The following is a 23497-nucleotide window of genomic DNA, read 5'->3' as shown; positions in this document are numbered from 1 at the left end:
ATGTTTAGCGCGACTGGGATGTACTATATATAAACATGTATATATATAAATATGTACTATATATAAGTATGATTTATATATAGACATGTACTATATATAAATATGTACTATAGCGTTTTACATCAAATATATAAACAAAATTTACCTTAGTCTAAACCCTGTGAATCAGTTGTATCTCTTAAAATAATGTATCTTATATGTTCAGGTAAACACACTCTCAAAGTATATATAATTTATTTAAATAAAAAACAAGAAATATAAATATTTAGATATTTTCTATTATCTGACAAAAAGTGCATTATATCCTTATATTCTATATATAATGCACGAAGATCCCTCCAATGGCGAAGCAGTATATCTGAGGACTAACACTACTAAAAATAGGGTTTCGATACCCGTGGTGGGCAGAGCACAGATAACCCATTGTGTTGCTTTGTGCTTAATTACAAACATACACAGACAAAAAATATCCTTTTTTATACAGAAGTGTATGCTAAACAACTTCTGATGGGTACGATCAGTCATTATTCTCATAACTATGAATAGTCTAAAATCTAGTATGTTCTACAAAATAATATCTCGAATAATCTTAAATAATAATTAAACTGTGGTTATACAGAGAGGGATTGAATAAAACTGCTTCGTACTTTGGATGAATCCAGGTTTCACTCTATTGTATCTCTTACATTTAAAAGAGTTTTTCGTCTTCCACACCAGTGAAACATTACAATATCAGATGAAAGAACAGAAAGATTCTACGCTACAATTTTGTTCAACAAGAGAATTATTTGTGAATGATATAATACTAGTTATTTGCTTTCAGAATCTCATGTTCGCCATATTATGTAAGGATCGTTGCCTCGTAATGAGGCTTCCACTGGTTTTCTGGTCTTTCTGTCGGGATATAAAAAAGGAATTAGATGTTCTTTCATGATAATTTTATTTACTGTGTAAGTAGTAAAGATGTTATTAAGTACGTTTAACAGGAGATTACTTTTTCAAAAATTCATGAAATACTTAAGTTCCCAGAACTTCTTTCCACTTTTGATTCATATTTAATGAAAAAATTAATACATATCTTTTTATTCTGGTGTGTCGTTCTGAACTGTAATAAAAAGTCCGTTTTATGACGTTTTATTGCGTAAAAAAATAACCAGCATTTCTACGCTGACGGCCTGGCATGGCCAAGCGTGTTAAGGCGTGCGACTCGTAATCTGAGGGTCGCGGGTTCGCATCTCCGTCGAGCCAAACATGCTCGCCCTTTCAGCCGTGGGGGCGTTATAATGTTACGGTCAATCCCACTATTCGTTGGTAAAAGAGTAGCCCAAGAGTTGGCGGTGGGTGGTGATGACTAGCTGCCTTCCCTCTAGTCTTACACTGCTAAATTAGGGACGGCTAGCACAGATAGCCCTCGTGTAGCTTTGTGCGAAATTCAAAAACAAACAAACAGTTCTTCGCTGAGTTAAAATTCACCCGTTTCCGTTGTTAATGTGAAAACAAAGAGCTAATAATTTGTTCTTAATCGATATATATATATATATAATACCCATCTGAGTCGTTAATTACTTCACAAAACAATATATCTATTTTGTAAGAACTACTAATTATGAATGAACTCTGCATTAGTTGAAATTAGTTTAATACACCATCAAGACTATAAAACATTACAAATGGGAACCTTACAGGTGTGATTTCAACTAATGTAATTGGTTTAATGCGCATTTTCATAGCGCAGAAGTATTAAAATTTCTCAAATTCTTAAGGATTAAGTTTGTTTTATATATAATTAAAACTTATGAATATCAATGTAAAGACATTTTTTATAAGTTCTGTAGCATATTTACGGTTATACATTAATTTTAATGTCTATTTTTGTTTCAGTTACATCTTGTTGGCAAATATAATAAATTTGATATATATCGACATTTAATTAAATTCTAAATTAAAGTTAAAATTTCCGGCTATTTGTAATCGTAACGTAATAAATGTATGACTCGTCCGAGGTAAATTATAATACGTAACAACGTGGAAATAGGAAAGCGAGAAATAGACATCTAATACCTTCTCGAAACCACAGCCAGAAATATACAAATATATGTAAATGAATGAAGAATCACTCTCAGTTATATACGTGAGAAAACATTTTTTGAAATTAAATACCGAAACCAATATAACTTTGTAGTCAAATTTTTGTCAAGTTGTTTATCGTTTTTGGAGTATTCAAAATTTGAAAATAATCGTAAAGACGAAAGATGCCAAAACTTACAAGAGTTTCTAATATATGAACCCAGAAAGCAGTCATGGTTCACGCACATTATTTTGATGGCACGTGTTTAACGAAAAAAATTCCAAACATGGGTGATACGTGCCATTTAGTCTACAGAATCTCTCGCAGATGAATCAAGAAAAGAATCACGAACTACACATGTTGTCGTAGAGAGTGTCTGGCACACAAACCAAGAATCCAATGATGACAGTAAAATATTATTTGATCTAGAGAATTTCTGGTACGTAAATCACGAAAACAATCGTAACTGACAAACGTTTTTTTTTAACATAAAGAATGTACAAATCAAGAAACTAGTCATAAGTGACGTGAATTACTTTATGTAGCGAATACTTGAAAATCTCTATTTCTGACAAGTTAACCGGATCAAGTATAATAAGGGCTAATCTTAGCTTCTTTTGACCATTGTTTCATAGCTTCTAATCAATTTGTTGTTGTTTCTTAAGCAGTTGGCTGTCTACATTGTGCCCTTATGGTTATCGAAACCTGATCATTAGTTTGTTTGTTTGTTTGTTTTTAAATTTTGCACAAAGCTACTCGAGGGCTATCTGTGCTAGCCGTCCCTAATTTAGCAGTGTAAGACCAGAGGGAAGGCAGCTAGTCATCACCACCCACCGCCAACTCTTGGGCAACTCTTTTACCAATGAATAGTGGGATTGACCGTAACATTATAACGCCCCCACGGCTGAAAGGGCGAGCATGTTTGGCTCGACGGAAATGCGAACCCGCGACCCTCAGATTACGAGGTCGCACGCCTTAACACGCTTGGCCATGCCGGGCCCCGATCATTAGTGTTATAAACCTTCCAACGTCGTGATGAACTACCGAGATGGTTCTAAGTGCTGTATTACTTGTGGCTATGTCTATAAATAGTTGGTAATTGTTTCCATAAGATAATGTATTGTGCATCTGCTTTTACTTCATTTATATTGTTAGCACGTACACACGCAGCATAATCCATTTTACAAATAATTCACAATCTTAGTTCTTATTGCACTGAGAACAACTTGCGTGATGGTAATTTAAAATGATTGTTGGTAATAATTATGTTAACACTTACAATATTTGTTTTTTATGTGTTACCTTTGATTAACTAAAGAGTAAGGTTCTTCGTTCAGTATTTCAGCTTGTGTGACAAAGTCATTCAAATTACATAAGAAATGTATAATTAATAAATAGAAGGCGTTTACCATATAAGGAGAAAAGGCTTTATCTACGTAAAACCTGGCTTCAGCTAACAAATAAGACAAATCATAATGCATACTGTACTGAATGTACCGTACATGATATCATAATTATGAAATATACTTTACGCACAGTTTATATAATCATAAGTGAGCTTTATTAGACGTGTTCTTCGATAACAGTGATATAATTTCGTTTGTGTATTGTGTTAATAACTTACCAATGATTGGATTTTATTTTTTGGTGTTTACAGTTGCATGTCTTTATTTGTGTTAATGTGCAATTCACCTAACGAAGGATTCGATTTCCTTTTTTCAAACAGCTATTTAGAGTGTTTTGGTTTTACTAGTCTTTATATCACCGTTCATAAATTCTCTTTTAGCTGTTTTCTAACTTTGATACAATATAATACTATATCAGTAACTGAATCTATTTTGCAGCTCAGACTGCTCTAGGCTGCTACTGTCTGAATAACTGTTTGCATCCTATCTGCAAGCTTCTTACTCTGTTTCTACGTAATATCTAGACTGTCATAGCTGCCTGTTTCTGCGTAATATCTAGACTGTCATAGCTCCCTGTTTCTGCGTAATATCTAGACTGTCATAGCTCCCTGTTTTAGAAATAAAAAGAGGACTAACAGTTAAAACGCACAATGAATATTTTTATTTTATAGACGAACAAACTTAAAAACAGGAATTGAATCCTGAATTTTACATATGTAAAGGCTGGTATGAGTAGAGAAAGCACTATGTAAAGGAGCAAACAATGTTTTGACCTTCTAGCATTTTCTCCTCCTTTACATAGTGCTTTCTCTACCCATACCAGCCATTTTTACCTATATAATTTTCTCTACAAGTGGGTTTTCTCGTTATCACGAATGAGTCCCGATGTTTGGTGTAAGCCACAGATTTAGAGCTGACCCACTAAAATCGAGGTTATGACCATAAACGTATGTATTATTTAGTACAATTTAATGTAATTAAAACGTTATCTGAAAATATTATGTTGTCCACTAATCAATTATTTCTGATTGTTCGGTTTATGTGTTATTTCCATTCCACAAAGTTTCTGATTTAGTTGCTAGTTTATAGATATACATATAAAATATGGTTTCATAATAGATTTTTGAAAACTCAAAAATTCTCTATTATTTTTAACACTCTTTAGAGCAATATTTATTTTGTAACTTCACATTCAGTCTTATTTAATTTCCACAAAAATTCGAAAGTTCTCTGCTTATCAAATTACTTAGCTACACTATAAAAATAACAAGTGAAGCTTAATTCTCTTGGTAATTATTCTATTGCAATTTATTTATTTTAATACAAAAGATTTCTTCGTTTCCAAAACATATAATTCTAATTCTCTTTAATGCTAAGTACAATATTTATGATTGGCGGAAACTAAGTTTACACTTGTGACAGAAAAAAAAGATTTTTTTATATTTTACATTCTACAGATTACGTTACTACTGGTAACGCCATGCACCTTTGTAAATCTTTAATTGTCCCCAACACAAACTTCAACGTAAACACCAAGTGTTTATCAGATTGAATGGAGAATAACCATACAAATAAAATAAAAGCTAATTTAGAGCAAATTACTTCAATGTCTTGTTCATGTTTACAACAATTTAAGATGATGTTTGCAGTTGAACTTTATATAATAACAGGTATTTTTGTTTTGTTTTCTCTATTCTTTATATAGAAGTTCCCGCGAAGTGTAACGTATTGTTTCCTTGAACATATATGAATGACGGAAATGTTACATTATTGATTTGTAGGTTAGCTTCATGAGAATCAATAAACACGAAAGTTGGCATTGAGACAACATTCATTGTACTAGTGTTTGTTCAGGAGAGTGTTAGGTGCTGCTTGAGCTTCTAAACAAGGTTTTTCTACAGAAACAACAAAGAGTAGTTATGTATATAAATATACATTAATATAAAGTGTTCAATAATAGCTCAAAGGCACAAGACATTTCATTGTTGTGTTGTTGTAATGAATTGTCAGATTTAGCTCAAACGGCTAAGGGACTTACATTTTTACTTCTCACAATGGTTACATCAATGTATTTTCTATTGTTGTGTTGTTGCACTGAATGTAAAGATGTAGCTCAAACAGTTCAGGTACTTACGATTCCACTTCTCACAATGGTTGCATTATTCAATGTCTGATAGTTGTTGTGATGTTCAAGATTCATATATAACTCAAACGGTTCAGGTACTTGTAATTCCACTTATATCATTGTATTTTTCATTGTTTTTGTTGTACTGAAGACTCGGTGTGATGGAACTCACGACTCAAGTACGTGTAACTTATTTCGTCATAGTGATGGTAAATATAAATATATTTTTACTCAAATACTAAGAGGATGTTTTCAAATGTAAGCTTTATATTTTGTAAAATATTTCTTGAAATTTATCTCACAAAATATTCTATCAAACTGATTGGATAAAAAAATACAAACAAGAAACCATGTGGTACTTTTCCAGTTGTTTACAAAGGTCAATAGGATGAAAAGCAACACAGGATATGGTACCATATAAATTTACGAACACGCACAAAAAAATCTCAAAATGAAAAAAATTAAAGATTTTATATCTATATACGGAACATTAATAAAGATGATTTGTTGTTAAAATATTAATTGTAAAATATAGCAAATTTACTTACTTTACTGTACCGTTTTCTAGTCGCTTTATCAGAGAATCGGTTTTCCAGCTCAAATCATTTCTCACGTTCACAATGCGTAGATCAGAATAAATATAATATCGAAGAACGACACAACTGGAAAGAGCGAATCATTCAAACACGGTGTAAAGAATAAAACAGTCATCAGTTTACTTTCGTGGTGTTCCTAGGTAACGTGTCTGCAGTCACAATTTGAAACGTGACAGATGAATACCTTCAGAAGTAAAATGTCGTTTGTCAACGCTAACAGACGCCAAATTTCAAGCAGCATTCCAATGGTTCTTGTTGCGCTTTAAACATGAAATTCGTTGCTTCTATGCTTTATATACTCATGGTATAGCGACTGAAAACAGAAATATATAAAGCAATATTGTAAAAATAATCTGAAAAATTGAATTTCAACATTTTGAAACAAAAGCCATCAATCTTACTTTATCTCAAGGAATTTTGTGAGTATATGTCTACATAGTCTGTTTACGATCATGTCTTTGAAAACTATTGAAAACAGAACATGGGAAAAAGTTAGTGACAGGTGTTAATGTGTACCACAGGAACAAGTTTTAAAAATTAATAAACTTTATCTCAAACACCTATGCGTATTAACTTTAAATATTTTTTAAGTATAGTTCTATACATAGTGGTATAAAAGATTATAAGTACTCGAAAGTAAATAGAGTAAATGAGGATTTTTTTTTTTTATAGGGTTGGTAGTTTTACACAGAAAGGGAAATCTGATAGTTATAAATAATGCCGTGTAAGTACCCTACTAAGTAACTATTCTGTATGTAGGCTTAGTGGTAACAGCTGCCGTCCTTAGCAAGAGATAATTAAGTGTTCCTAAATCGTGTCTGTTAATCGACATTCTTTGTAATTGAGCAAGTTAATACGTTGCTTAATCATTTAAATAATTTTATACTTTCTTATGTATTTCCATTTAGAATAATAGCAAATCTTCACGAACGAAGGCCTGCAATGAAAGTTTCGCCAGCTGACGCAAGGTGCGGTAGTGCCACCAGCAGGACTCTAGCGTCAGACATTTCTTCATTTTGACTAAATTGAGGTAAAAAATTGAACCATTTTATCTTACATGATCGCCACGAAATTATGATACTGTTACGTGATTTTTTTCTCTCCGCATTCACAAATAACAGTTGGACAACTCTTTCTTACCCTGTATATAAATAATAAATTATTTTTGTATTTGTTTCTTTATGTTTGGATTTATCTGGAAAGAAATACATTTTATTTCGGCCTCATTAACTGAGTCGGGAGATATTTCTTTATTAGGTTTTTTTATTAATCTCACTTTTTGTTTATTTTCACAAAACTACGCAGTCTTATTTGCGAATTTTACCTTATTCTTTAATGATTATTATTCTTACACCGTTGTTTACTAATACACTTTTAAAAAATAAAGTATTATACAAGGAATAATTATATATTATACAATTATTTAGGAATTATTTTAGATCGAAAATTAAATTGGCAATTTCATATTAATTCTTTAGTTAATAAATTAAAATATAGTTCTATGCTAATTTTTGAACTTAGTCATTGTGCTCCTTATCATATTTTGTTAAGTGTATATTATGCTCTCTTTCAATCTTTCTTACAATATTGTATTTCAATTTGGGGTGGCACATATAAGACTTTTTAAATTCCTATTCACAAGTTGCAAAAAAGTGTTTTCTCTCTTATTTTTACCCATAGGCTTGATACCGATTTTAGTAAATTTAACTCCCCCTCTTTCATATGATAAACTTTATTTATATTTTTTAGCTTTATCTACAATGCATGTTTCTTTTAATAGGCCTTTTAAAGTCACTTCATATTTTACACGACTTCAATCTTTTTTTCCAATTAATGTACCCACACCACGTAAAACAGTTACACTTCATCAATATCTTTATTTGGCACCTCGTATTCATAATTTTATTCCTTATAGTATAAGATCTTCTATTAATCGTGTTAATCAAAAGAAATACTTAAAACAATGGATCTTAAATACTGATGATAATATTCTGGGAACTTTATTTTGATTTTGTAAGTTTTGATTTTACTTTATTATGTGTTTAACCATCACAGGACGAGTTAACTCTTTGTTGATGGTTTTATATTGTTATTTGATTTTTTGGGTCTAATTTATTGCTTAATAAATTTATTATTATTATTATTATTTGACATGTATTAGTTAATAAGCATGGTATTCTACTCCATTCAACTCTAATCACCACCACAAACTTTTAAATACTTTCTATCTGACTGTGCTGCCATCTGTGGAGTAACGAAATAGTTATAAATCTGGATCCCATCCATCTTTTGCAGTAATATTTGAACGATACATATATTTTACACAATGTGTCAAATCAGCACATTCTGTTCCATTGATATGAACCACTTGTTCAGGGTATTTCTTATATTTAACTTTGAATATAACAGCCCAACTAGTTAAGTTTAAGTTTGATGCTCACAGTACTACACTGAAGGTCGAAATACTGATCAAACCGATGAAAATGAAATTAATTTTATGTTCATTATAAATATCAAAATAGATAATATACATTTATCGTAATTATATCCAGAAGATTGACTTACAACACACTGAATGCTAACTTAACAAAGATGTAATAGATAACAAAAGAATCCATCATGTTATCACATCCCCACAGTTCCGTTCCCATTTTGTTGCTCCGATACACATAAAAATAAAATTCTTACACTTACAGACTTCAGAAGCTAGTCGCTAGTACAAAAATTAAAACCTAAATAAAAAAATACGGAGAGAACTAGTGCTATTTGTAAGGGTAACTTACTCTTTTTTTTGTTTTTATATTAAGCCTTTTATTTTTACATGAAAGTTTACCAACAAATATATACAAAAAGAAAACATCTAAATACTTCTACTTCTTCTCTGTATTAACAAAAAATACAAAAAACACTAGATTCAAGAACAACATTATATTTTATTCGGACTATTTTCCACAGTGTTCGAAAATTCTGGAACCTTACTCACTTTAACGAATTATACAGGATTATACGTAATTTGAAACACGTTTGGATTAACAGCAGGATTGATTCGACTTTTTCGTGTCTTGACAGCTCCGTAGCCAATCATTTGTCTAAAATTAAGAAAAGCTGCAAATCACCAAGAGTTCCAGACTTTTTGAACAGCTTCTAAAGTCTTTCTCTGGTGCGAATAATACGACACGGAATGTATTAAAACATATTAGTACTTTAAAGTGGAAGATTCGAATTTTATTAGTACAAAGCCTTTCCCAGAGTTTCAAATACTAGAATTTTAGTAATGCTCAAACCTCAAAAAGGAACTCCCCCCTACACACCCACCTACTCATAAATCGTAGGAATGCTTCAGTCTACCAGTATATACTACCTAATGTATTTACGCTATTAAAGACCAATATTGAACTTTTGTGAATAGACCTACAGCTGTTACGGATATAGTAACTGTAACTATGGAGACAGCTTTAAACTAAGAAGTTTAACTTCTCCGCTCCTCCACAAAATATAAACATTTTACTTTAGTTATCAACAAGTTTATTTCTGTTAGTTTTTTCTTTAGTGTAAAACAATTATTTTTAAAAGTGTGTCTCTTCTTCTTCAAACGCTTTTTCTAAAATTTATTTTAGATCATCAGATGGTTAGAAATAAAAGTCACTTAGAAATGTGTGTGTTTTTCGCATAGCAAAGTGACATTGGGCTATCTGCTGAGTCTACCGGTGGGCACTTAGAAATGAGACTTTCTTTTGTGAAGAATTGATATTTTTATATGATTCGTTCGTTTTAAGTGAAATCACTACGTTAACAACTATGAACCTGATTCTTTAGTTGGATAATAATATTTAAGATGTCAACAAAGCAACACGTGAACAATAGCACATAACTATTCTTTATTGGATTTTTTCACTTAAAGACTTGTGATCGACGTTATATATGTTTTGACTTTAAAATGGTGTTACAAGAAGTTTTTGTATATTTATCTTTTATCGAATAACTACACAATGGACTATTTGCATTTTGTCCAAAGCCGGGAATTGAGTCCCGGGTTTTAGCGCTTAACTATCTACTGACCCAGCAGGAGACATTTTACAAGAAAAACAGTGAACTAATGAAACTATCAAATTAAGGAAAGCTAATGAATAGGCTAAATTCAGTAATGACAAAGTATTTTCACTCGAAGAGAAAGACCATATCTTCAGGGTCAGCTAATAGAGTGAATGACTTATTACAGGAAGAAAACGACAGGTTTATGATTTCATTATCAAGTTTCCCGGTGTAAACAATCGAGTTCCTCTTCCTGTAACCCGATTCAACTACTTGTCTGTTGTGTTTAGATTAACACCGGATTCGAAGGTAGAAAATCATACGCATCAATAGTTTTAAAACCCTATTAAACCAGGTTGTTGGTCTCAACTGCTACCGGACGTGTAGCTTTCTGGTTGATAAAACAGGAATAGACACCACGAAACAGTAAGTTTTACCAATGTCATCTGTCAAAAAGGTCATAGAGCTATTTCCGAACATAACTCATTTTAATATCATATATAAGCACTGGACCACTGGACGTGGCTCGGTGCGTCCGTCCCACAAAGGATATGCCAACCTCGTAAAGAGGAATTTATTATATAATCTGAAGCTTGTCTGTTTTTCAACCACAGCCCGTCAACGCATTCGTGGATTTAAGTAACTGTTTCAGTTAGGTAAAGAACTGTCCAGCAAACTGTCATGATGAATATATTGGTAAGTGAACTTACATGTGAATCTTTTACTTCTTACCTTGATTTTTCATTACATTTCTAACCTTATCTTTCATCTTCTGTAATTGACTCTTGAAGTCAAGATAACTCGAAGCGTAGTTTTAATTGAAAAGTTTAGTAGGATAGTTTTTATAAACGCTTTTCTTTTTTAAGAACTGAATATCATTTCACTTACTGAAAGTTTAACAGTTTGTTCTGTTTCTTAGAAAGAGTATTAGGAAATATTTCATTATTGTTTAACACAAAATGTTCAAAATTAATTAACTTAATTTGTAGTAAATTATATATGTAATATGGACCACTACTGAGCTCTAAAACTTCACGAACAGTTAACAAGTTTAACTATATTTAAGTTGAATAGTTTTTCAACAGAAAACAAAACAACATCTTCCAATTAGAAAATTAGCAGAAAATCATGAAAGCGAAACTATTGTTTTCTTTTAGGCAACATGTTGTCATGTTAAATAGTTTACTATCGACTGCTTCTGGTTTTGGGGTGTTGGTTGATCCTTTGGTACAGCTCTGAATTTCAGAGCTAGCGAGCCAGGATGGAATTTGTGAGATACCACAAAATATTACCTGGGCTTAAAGTTGAGGATGTGTTATAAGAGTGGCAGTCAATAACCTTGGCGTAAACGGTAAATGTTTAGGTGTTTCTGACTGGCTGCTCTCCCCCTGGTCAATAATTGAAAACTGGAGATGGCAGCAGATAGCTTCAGTAACTTAGCCGTTAATACCAACAAATGCTGCTGCTTTTGTTTGGTTCAGAAGATGTCGTTTTAGATTCTATGTTGGCACAGAAGACAGAAGATAAAGGTAGTCCATTGAAAATTGGTAGTTTTACCTTAAATATGTCCCAACATGGCTAGGTGATTAAGGCGGTCGTAATCTGAGTATTGCTAGTTGGAATCCTCGTCATACTAAACATGTTCCCATTTAAGTCATGGGGGCGTTATAACGTGCGATCAATCCTATTATTGGCTAGTAAATGAGTAGATCCGAAGTTGGCGGTGGCTGGTGATGAGTAACTACCTTCCTTCTAGTTTTACATTGCTAAATTAGGGACGGCTAGCGTAGACAGCTCGTGTGTATCTTTGCACACATTCCAAAGCACACAAACAAACAAACTATAAACATATGACGTTTTTTAATGAAACTAGTTTTAAAGACTTATTAGCTTTATTGTTGCACTAATCGAGATGGATAATAAAATAAAACTTTTTCCCTCTAGTTTTCACTACATCATATTTGTTTTAAACTAATACTACAAACGAAGGTTTAGAAATCCACACACACAAGAACAAATAAGTGTGAAAAATGTTTATTCAAGTGGATTCCTTCATGTATCTATCGTCTTAGTTTTCGTCAAAGACTTAACCAGGATAGGCTCGGCAAGGCCAGGTGGCTAAGGCTCTCGACTCGTAATCTAAGGGTCTCGGGTTCGAACCTCCTTCACACCCAACATGCTTACCCTTTCATCCGTGGAGGCGTTATAATGTGACGGTCAATCCCACTATTCTTTGGTAAAAGAGTAGCCCAAGAGTTGGCGGTAGATTGGCATGACTACTTGCCTTCCCTCTAGCCTTACACTACTAAATTAGAGATGGCTAGCGCAGATAACCATTTGCGAGAATTTCAAAAATAAATAAAACTTAGCCAGACATTTTGCAACTTGAAAATGTTCTTCTTTGTTTTATTTTGCAATTTTAATTCAACTATGATAATAATATACTAGTTGTTGTTTTCTGTTTTACGTCTTAAAAGGTTTGGTTCGGTTTTGAATTTCGTACAAAGCTACTCGAGGGCTATCTGTGCTAGCCGTCCCTAATTTAGCAGTGTAAGACTAGAGGGAAGGCAGCTAGTCATCACCAGCCACCGCCAACTCTTGGATTACTCTTTTACCAACAAATAGAGGGTCTTAAAAGTGGTTTGCATTCTGTTACATCATCTTGGAATTACTTTTATTAAGAAAAAATGTTGTTTTTTCATTTCTTATAGTTATTTACCGATATATTAGCGCTATGTCAACTATTATTACAATACTTTCAAAATGAAAATAACAACAGAAAAAATATTTGAATAAATTTATTCTTGCTGATAATTTAATAAAACTGTATGCGACTCTTGGTTGTGTTTTTCACGTAATAATCTAAGTTCTAGATATTATTACATCAAGAGCCATCAACAGTGTCAAACTTTTCCGAAATTAGTAAAGATAATTTTTTGTTCATGATAATAAAAATATGTAACTTAATATCACTAAAATATTTTAAAACTTAAAATTTGTTAATAAATCTGTGAGAAAAAAAAAACATTTAATGAAACACCTCAGTCTCCAGTGGCTTAGCGTTAAGTCATTGCTTACAATCTGGTTTCGGTACCCGTAGTGAAAAGAGCACAGATAATCTATTGTGTAGCTTTGCGCTTGACAATAATCAAATCAAACTATTATACACATTTTTGTTTGTGTTTTATATGGTAGTTATTTCACCTTTATTTGAACAGGTGGCGCTTTTCGTCCTACAATGTGGTTCGACTGTGTTAGCGACAGATAAAACCGATTCTCCTGAGAATAATCGTTCTCCAGCTCTTAGATATGGACCTGATTATCCTTACGACAATAGATACGGTGATTATCCTGACGTTAACAGATATGACAGATGGAGAGGTGGCTATTATCCTTCCGACAACAGGTACTATGACCGATATTCAAACAACAATGGGTATTATTATAGAGATCCTTACGGTGATCGCTACGACAGTCGATGGTATGGAAGAAACCCTTATAATTATCCTTACGGAGATCGAGGCTCTGAATATTACCCAAATAACAACAGATTTTATCCTGACGGCTCACGCTTTGATAACCGAGTCTATGGTGGAAGATATCCGTCTGATTCAAGGTATGGATATTTTTACCCCTACTACAACCGTTATGGATATGGAAGATATCTACGATCAGAAAATAATGGTGTAAACACTTCGCCCTTACCGCCCGGTTACGTTCCACAAGACAAATACGCTGCCAATGTAGCAAATCCACAATCTCTTCATTTCAGACTTAAACCACCAGGTGGAAGAAATGAGTTTATCCGCAGTTTCAGTGCCAGCGAAAATTCCGAGAAGCTTCAGTAAAACCGAATAACTGAAATCTTCTTCATTGGTAAGTACCTGAAGAGTTTGTTGTTTGTGTACTGTGTTAACTTTCGTGTAAAACTACAAAAGGTCTGTCTACGATAGCCGTTTTGGACATTCAAAAGAAAGCCAAGAGGAAAGCAGTTAGTTAACTCCACCCACCGCTCGCTCCTAAAACCAAAATTCGTTGTGGAATTGGATCGAAGATGTGTGGTTCGTGTCCCATCCTGACTGCCAAAAAAAATGTGTTCTGTACTTTGAAGCAGTGGGTGCGTTATAAGAGTGACTGTTCTTTCTGTTAATCTAAGGGTTATAAATGGGTTTCTGTGGACTAACTGGCTTCTCTCTAAACTCTATCACTTCAAAACTGGAGACGATAGCGCAGATAAACCTTGGATAGCTTTGTAAGAAATTCAGCAAACAAACAAACACAACTAACTACAGCTGTGTAGCGCTAACGAATTATAGTTCCCACATAATTGACAACAAATTTTTAATCACACATTTTATTAATTGCGTTCCGCTGTGGATGATAGTACATAATCATTACCAAAATTAACCAGTTTGGCTGGATAATAGAATAAGAATATTCAGTGAAAACATTACTTATATCAATATTTTTAGGCTCTACCTCATCTCGAGTGGTTAAACATATCTTCCTTGTGATAACAAATAGAAAAAAGAATTATAGTACATTTAACATTTGCTGAACAGAGATGAGTTTCTCTAAAAATATCGTATAGTTGTATGCAACTTTAAAATCGTTTTATGGCGCTGCAGTGGATAAAATAATAGAGCAGCTCCACACTTGGTGTTATTTTGTTTCTAACTTAGGCTTAATTTCAGTACGATACTTTCTTTAAATGTCTGTCATATATTAAAAGTGCTTCTATTGTAATACGACAATTTACCTAAATCATGTTTATTTTGTTATATAACGGATTTCTAGACTTATGTTGTTTTCAAGAAAATGCCAGTTTTAAGTTAGCGCTTTAGATTAAAGCAAAAGAAGAGAAAAGAACTTAATTATCTGTATAAATAAGTTTACATTATTTGTTACTTTTCATGTATATATATATATAATTAATTAATACTGAGTATATTTGATCTTCTAGAATGTAACTGGAGAATGAAACTAGAAACTCTATTTGGAAACACGGAAATGTTGGATCTACAAGTAAACAATACGTTAAGAATAGGATCATCATCCGGTTTCTTATAGCATCTGATGAAACAAGGGTTCCACACTGATTTTACTTTTAATTACTGTTCAAGTTGAAAATTGCACAAGTGGACGGATACATTTATTTTTGGTTTAACTTTCTTTTTTAATGTATTGTTTTGTTCCTATTATTTTATATTTTATTTATACGATACCTTATAATATTAACTCTCCCTCTATTGAGTAATAGTTGCGATGTTTTGACATCAATATTAGAGAATGTTGACACTGTCAAAATTTTTCAAGTTAGACTGTCAATAATTAATAACTAATTACTTTTTCGAATAAATAATATTAATAAAACATCTAATGTGCAAAGAACAATTATTCCAAAAACATTTTTAATGGGCTTTCTCTCTCTCTCGATACATATATATATATATATATATAATAATAATAAAGATTGAGTCTGTGGAACTGAATGTGTGTCTGACCACCATAGTACCACTATTAAAGAATCTATAAACCTGAAATTTTGCATTCATGCTAAGTAGATCCTCAAGGTTTGCACCTGTGTATTATTATTTAGATACGGGCGTGCGTATGCTTTTAATAAGCAAGCTAACAAAAAATCACATAGAAAAAAAGTGCTTCCTTATATTACAGATTATAAATATAGATCTCAGACAGACAAATAGACCAGCACGAGCGTGTGTGCGTGCGTGCATTATTTTCATAAGCTAATCTAGTGAAAATCAACTTCTAATATTTATAGAAAAGCCAATGAGTTTTGGTAGCAATGAGTTCCAAGGTCTTTTATGCCATGTTGCTCAGCAAAAACTTATAGCCTACTGTTGTTGTTAAAAGTTTATGTGCTGATAGTTGTTGTTGTTGTTTTGAATTAAGCACAAAGCTACACAATGGGCCATATGTGCTCTGCCCACCACGGGTATCGAAACCCGGTTTTTAGCGTTGTAAGTCCGCAGACTAAGCCACTGGGGGGCATGCGAATAGTATAAAATGAAATGTACTAACTACAAAACTGAAAATCATATTTATTGTTTTCTAATTTTGGGGTTTCGTTAATTAAACAGGTTTGTTTTATTATTTGTTTTTATTATTTCTGTTTAAAATCGAAGGGTAAGTCAAATGGAAGGATACCTTTATACAGGTCATATCCCGTAATGGAGCAACAAAAGTATATAAGTTGTAATTTTATATTAAAATGGTTTAGAATATACATACTAACGCAGTTGTCTAGAATACATGAATCTAATAACTGCCCGGCATGGCCAGGTGGTTAAGGAACTCGACTCGTAATTCAAAGGTCGCGAGTTCGAATCCTCGTCACACTAAACATCGCTCGTGCTTTGCGCGAAATTAAAAAAAACAAACAAACCTAATAACACAGGCGAAGTAGTGTACCTCTGCTAGTGTGTGTGTGTGTGTATATATATATAGAAAAATATACGCTGCATAAATTTTAAAAAATGCTACGGCACAAGTTATAATGTGAGATATCAGAGATTGTGGGTGTTGGAGATGACTATTAAAGCAGGACCCACATAGCAATGGGGAAACACTGTCAACCAATCTTAACCTCCGTTCTTTAGTCTCACATGTTGAAAAATAAAGAATAAGCAAATAACAATGAGTAAGAGGAGCGTTATTGGGGGTGTCAAACCCAAAACATCTTTATCAACGTTCAGTTTTGGATTTCTGTTTTTAATGCATTGTTTCCTTTCGGTGTCGGATTAATATGGCCAAGTGGTTAGGGTCACGAGTTAAACACCTCGTTCCATCAAACATGCTCACCCTTACAAGCGTGGTGTTGTTGTAACGTAACAGTAAATCTCGCAGTTTGTTGGAAAAGAGCCGGCAGTGATGACTATCTGTCTTTGCTCTAGTTTTTTACCAGTAAATTACGGACGACTAGCATAGACAATCCTCGCATAGCTTTAGGCGACGTTCAACACAAACCAATCCTCCAGACGTTAATCTTTGCTCAAATATCACAATAGTGATTTTGCACATACAAATGTATATACATAATTCAAGTATTTACTAATACCTGTATATATAAAAATTAGCTTTTTTTCTTTCAAACGCAAGAGGACTTACTCTTGTGGTATAGTGAAAATAAGATGGATGAATTACCAATCTAAAGTTTATTTCACTCTAAGTGTAAAGTATTTCAAGCACATTACAGACACTTGTTACTTTTGTTATAAAATTTCTGTGTAGTCCAAATGGATAACAGTTTTCGCAGCGTTAGCTTCGTGTACTGAATTCATAACTGAGTGAGCATACAAATACATAAACGACATAAAACGGTAAAAATTATTTGTTTAGTCAGGTTTGATATCATAAACTAGCGATGTTACCGAATCGAAAACCGGTGTCGAAAATGCTCGCCCTGTGGATATGGCGTAACGTGACGGTTGTCGTAACTGTTTCAGCGTAAAACTACAAATTGGGTTATGTACACTCTTTCAGCAGCGGATAATCGAACTCTAAATGTTAGTGTTGTAAGATCGTAAACTGATAAAGGAATTATCATAACTGATAAAGGGTTCGCGCCCTCGTCGCGCCAAACATGCTCGCCCTCCCAGCCGTGGGGGCGTTATAATGTGACCGTCAATCCCACTATTCGTTGGTAAAAGAGTAGCCCAAGAGTTGGCGGTGGGTGGTAATGACTAGCTGCCTTCCCTCTAGTCTTACACTGCTAAATTAGGGACGGCTAGCACAGATAGCCCTCGAGTAGCTTTGTGCGAAATTCCAAAACAAACAATACTACAGCTTATGATAGCGTTTCTTGGCCTGTAAATGGTGTAAGTATATATCGTTTTAAACTAATAGTATTCAAAAATCATAACCACTTTCTCATTGTGTTTGTAGAAATGTATACTCTGTTTAATAATGTTACTTATTATAATTTATCTCGGACGAGTTTCCGATTTATTGTGCTACATACGTTATGTATAACGAATTCAAACAACCGGAAATTTTAACTTACATTTTGAAGTTAGTTAAATGTTAATATATATTAAATTTATGATATTTGCCAACAAGATTGATACACATACTCTTCTTTATAACATGAATATATTTTAATATAGAAATAACAATACAATTTATAATAACGGTTATTACAAATAATGGTTTATATACAAGAGTTTTACAAACTTATAAACAATACTGACTCTTGTATCTGGTCTGGAACTGAATATTTTATCGACGGTTTACGACAATAATTAATTCAGTATTGATATATCTACAGCCCGTTGCACCAAACATGCTCGCCCTTTCAGCTATTGGGGTGTTATAAAGTGACGATCAATCTCACTATTCGTTGGTAAAAAAGTAGCCCAAGAGTTGGCGGTGGGAGGTGATGACTAGCTGCATTCCTTCTAGTCTAACACTGCTAAATTAGGGACGGCTAGTGCAGATAGCCCTGGTTTAGCTTTGCGGGAAATTCAAAACCAAATCAAATCAACATTTCTAAGAGTTCACTTAGCGGGTAAAATATATCTCGCTGCTCACAAGTGAGTTTTGCCCCCAAGTTATGCGGTGTCCTCGTAGAAATACAATCATCTGAAGTTAATTCTCTGAAGATGAACGGTTGATAATGTTAGAAATAAATACATTTCTGGTCACAAATCTATAATTTTCCTATTAATAAACTCTTACCACAATTATAGCTTTCGTGGTCTATAGTATACTAACTGTAACAGACCAATAATATTAAACTGTCTCCTTATGTTACGATGGCTGCCTCTTATACTTAGGCATGGTTCTCGAAGATTCATTTGACAATAATACTGGCATTTATGTATATTGTTGGTTCTTACGCTCAAAAATCTTATACAAATTTAGAAAACATTCATTTAACAATATAAGTAACATAGATTTCTAAATATACATCAGACTGAAGCAAGCATGGATACTAAAATAATACTCAATCTGTTACAATAAGTATAAAAGCTATAAATTCTTATTAATTACGTATTCATGAGCTGTCATAAAGTTATAGAATTTGAAATTACAAGTGAAGGACGTATAACCTCAAATTTTATTGCTAAAAAAAGAAAAAAATAATGTTTAACCACACTATCTGTTTTATACAACAGTATTTTCACTGTTTTGTTTTCATAAATCACCTCATGAGAAAGAAGTAAAATCATTTTTTCATGTGCTTAAGGATGTCAAACATCGCCTGTTTTGTGCTTTAAATAAAAGTGTTTAATATCTGTGTCAGCCGTCACTACTCTGTATATATTTACTTAAATATGTTCCTCGTCATCATGAATTGTTATTATTATTTCGCTGAAATTTTGCCTTCTCAGCGATCTCAAAAAAATATTCATATTGGACAGAACGCTAGTTTCAGTAAAACTGGATAGCGCAAATCATGGCTGTTTACGTAATTAAAGATTTGTTGAACGATGGCCAAAGTCTCTCAAAGAAAAATAATATCAGCTTTAATAAGCTTACAACCTTCCTGGAATTTGTTTAAGTTTTAGCCATTTTCGATTTTTACGGACAGTACTTCAAAATGGTGAATTGTACACCCATGGTTTTTTTTTTTTACACTTTCATCATATGCTTAGAAGCAAAAGTTAGGATGTGCCGCCACAAACAAAGCTGTGGAGAAAATATGTTGACATTTGTTTTTCAAGACGTCACGGTCCAAATGATCTAAACATGTTTTGTTCACATGTAAATGTTTAAAACAATGCTACACAATACACACTGGAAACAGCACTGTACATCCTCTGTGTCAACGTTTCTCAACCCCTTCGATAGCAGTGACTGGCTTGTTGCTTCCTAAACTGTCGCGTGCTATTGAAAAACAAGTACGTATTTGTTTCTAATAGAAAAGCCAAAACGGGCTAGCTACAGTGTCCATCGAGGGAAATTGAACCTCTAATTTTAGCATTGTAAACCCGAAGGACCTAATGCTCTCCCCTCCAAGGGGTGAGACAAATACAAGTACAAAGAAGACCATTACGATTCATATATGGAAAATATGTCAGTTTTGTTCGTCTATTTGTTCAAACACCTCAGCGCGTGATTGGGAAACACTTTTTACTTCACAAAGAATCAGTTTTATTCGTTGTAAAATCCTTCTTGTATGGAAATGAGCACTCACATTAAACACTTTTTATGTATAGAAAGAACACTCATATTGAACACTTTGGTGCATAGAGAGAACACTCTTCCTGAACATTTTTGTTTATAGAAAGCTACTCGAGGGCTATCTGTGCTAGCCGTCCCTAATTTAGCAGTGTAAGACTAGAGGGAAGGCAGCTAGTCATCACCACCTACCGCCAACTCTTGGGCTACTCTTTTACCAACGATTTATAGAAAGAACACTCATAATGAACACTTTGGTGCATAGAAAGAACACTCATATTGAACACTTTGATGTATATAGAGAACACTCATACTCACAGATATCTTAATTTTTATGAAGTCATCCACATGCTGTGAAAACTGGGATTTTGAAAATATTAACTTTAAGAGATACGTTGTAACGATTATCTAAAAACCGAAGACAAATTTCTAGATTCTGTTTTTTTACAAAACAATTATTTCAAGTATGTACAAGAAAACGAGAAAGGAAAACTACAAATTACTAACAACAAGAAATAAAAGAAATGATAGAAATAAAAAAATGTTACCTTTTATATCTAATCTCCGGGAAAAACTACGCGGTACGTTAATAAACAACACAAAGATATTGTTTACAACGCACCATAAGGGTGTGGCAAAAAGTATATTAAAAAAACTGAACGAACCATTTATCTCGTCTAAAGAGAGAAATATAAAATTAAAACAAAAACTGCCATACCTAAACCAATTTTAACATCACATATTTAGAATGGTTAACACTATTATATTAAATGACAGGATGATAGATCAAGATTATAAGTGAATAGGTTCAATTGAAAAATATTTATAAAAAACATTGCTATAAGAGCTAATAAAATTTATCATCTCTCCAGCATAAATTAGAATAATAAACATGATCCACTGAAAACATCATTAGAATAATAAACATGATCCACTGAAAACATCATTAGAATAATAAACATGATCCATTGAAAACATCATTAGAATAATAAACATGATCCACTGAAGACATCATTAGAATAATAAACATGATCCATTGAAAACATCATTAGAATAATAAACATGATCCACAGAAAACATCATTAGAATAATAAACATGATCCATTGAAAATATCATTAGAATAATAAACATAATCCACTGAAAACATCATTAGAATAATAAACATGATCCACTGAAAACATCATTAGAATAATAAACATGATCCATTGAAAGCATCATTAGAATAATAAACATGATCCATTGAAAACATCATTAGAATAATAAACATGATCTATTGAAAGCATCATTAGAATAATAAACATGATCCACTGAAAACATCATAAGAATAATAAACATGATCCACTGAAAACATCATTAGAATAATGAGCATGATCCATTTAAAACATCATTTGAATAATAAACATGATCCATTGAAAACATCATTGAAATAATAAACATGATCCACTGAAAACATCATTAGAATAATAAGCATGATCCATTTAAAACATCATTAGAATAATAAACATGATCCATTGAAAGCAACATTAGAATAATAAACATGATCCACTGAAAATATCATTAGAATAATAAACATGATCCACTGAAAACATCATTATAATAATAAACATGATCCATTGAAAACATCATTAGAACAATAAGCATGATCTATTGAAAACATCATTAGAATAATAAACATGATCCATTGAAAGCATCATTAGAATAATAAACATGATCCACTGAAAACATCATAAGAACAATAAACATGATCCACTGAAAACATCATTAGAATAATAAGCATGATCCATTTAAAACATCATTTGAATAATAAACATGATCCATTGAAAGCATCATTAGAATAATAAACATGATCCACTGAAAACATCATTAAAATAATAAACATGATCCACTGAAAATATCATTAAAATAATAAACATGATCCACTGAAAACATCATTGTACTTTTTGTCAAAAATAAGAAAAACACTATTGAAGTTGATTTTAAAATTGTATTATAATTAATATATTTTAGGTATAAAGCTTAAAAAGTAATAAAAGTCACTAATAATTTAATTTGTATTTTCTAACTAACAATATTTTACTTTCCTAGGTAGTGACGTGTGCCGGTTGAAACCGTTTCTTATATAAATGACTTAATTTTCTAAAAATTATTTAATTTCTGATCACTCAATTGGATGCCTTCTTTTTTCTGTAAAGTTACACTTCGAACTCATTCCAACTCACGTTCTAATACTTGTTACGTATTATTATTTATTTAGAACGATTCTCAGATCCATTATGTTGCACAAGTTACTTATCACTGTTTAAATAACCGGAATATTTATTTTTAATTTAGCAGTTAATTTAATGCTAATATGTATCAAATTTGTGATATTTGCCAATAAAATTTATACACAAAATTTGCTCTTTTAAAACAAGTATATTTTTATATGCAAACAAAAAAATACAATTTATAATAACGGTTATTATTAATACTTATTACAAATGATGGTTTATATACAATAGTTTTACAAACTTACAAAAATACTCAATCTCATATTCGGTCTGGAACTGAATCTTTTCTCGATTGTTCACAGAGAGCAAATTAATTCTTTGTTGATACGCAGGTACACTTCTTTTGATGGTTTGAAGCACCTGTAAGTCTCACCGGCGACAATATCTAATGTCCTCGTAGAAATACTAGTGTCTGAAATTAATTCACTGAAGTTAGATAGTTTGTAATATTCGAGTTCTATAAACATCACTGGTCAAATTCTGTAGTTTTTCGATTAATGTACGTTGATCACAGTTATACCTTCCGATGTCTATAGCACACTGACTGTAGCTGACTAATAATAATCGTCTTCCTGTTTCTTGGCGCGTTGGTGTATATAGTTAAAGGCGAATTGCTAGAACGTTCAACAAAGTTCTAGCACGCAAATATTGTTGATTCGTGCTGTCAAGAATCTTCTACAAACTTTGAGAACAAAAGAAATTTGCCCATTACACAGTCAACAGTATACGTCACATGCAAAAAGAAAACTATACTGAAACAAGTGCAGGTATTAAAATAAAGGTATAACGGTAAATCCGTTACATACTCCTTTTATGATACAAGCATTTTGTCTATTGAAGCGTCCAGCAAAAA

At 32.5% G+C, this 23497-nt stretch overlaps 1 protein-coding gene across 1 annotated transcript; it reads left to right on the top strand.

Moving 5' to 3' along the window:
• The first annotated feature begins 10716 nt into the window (after window positions 1-10716).
• LOC143246666 (uncharacterized) lies at window positions 10717-15597 on the top strand. Its single transcript, XM_076493740.1, has 3 exons — window positions 10717-10923; window positions 13446-14103; window positions 15191-15597. The coding sequence occupies exons 1-2, from the start codon at window positions 10909-10911 to the stop codon at window positions 14073-14075; spliced, it is 645 nt and encodes a 214-aa protein (XP_076349855.1). The 5' UTR covers window positions 10717-10908; the 3' UTR covers window positions 14076-14103; window positions 15191-15597.
• The last annotated feature ends 7900 nt before the right edge of the window (window positions 15598-23497 follow it).

Source organism: Tachypleus tridentatus, chromosome 1 (genome assembly GCF_004210375.1).
Source record: "Tachypleus tridentatus isolate NWPU-2018 chromosome 1, ASM421037v1, whole genome shotgun sequence".
Classification (NCBI taxonomy): domain Eukaryota; kingdom Metazoa; phylum Arthropoda; class Merostomata; order Xiphosura; family Limulidae; genus Tachypleus; species Tachypleus tridentatus.
The sequence above is the reverse complement of the archived record's forward strand: the minus strand, read 5'-3'. Positions and strand labels throughout refer to the sequence as shown.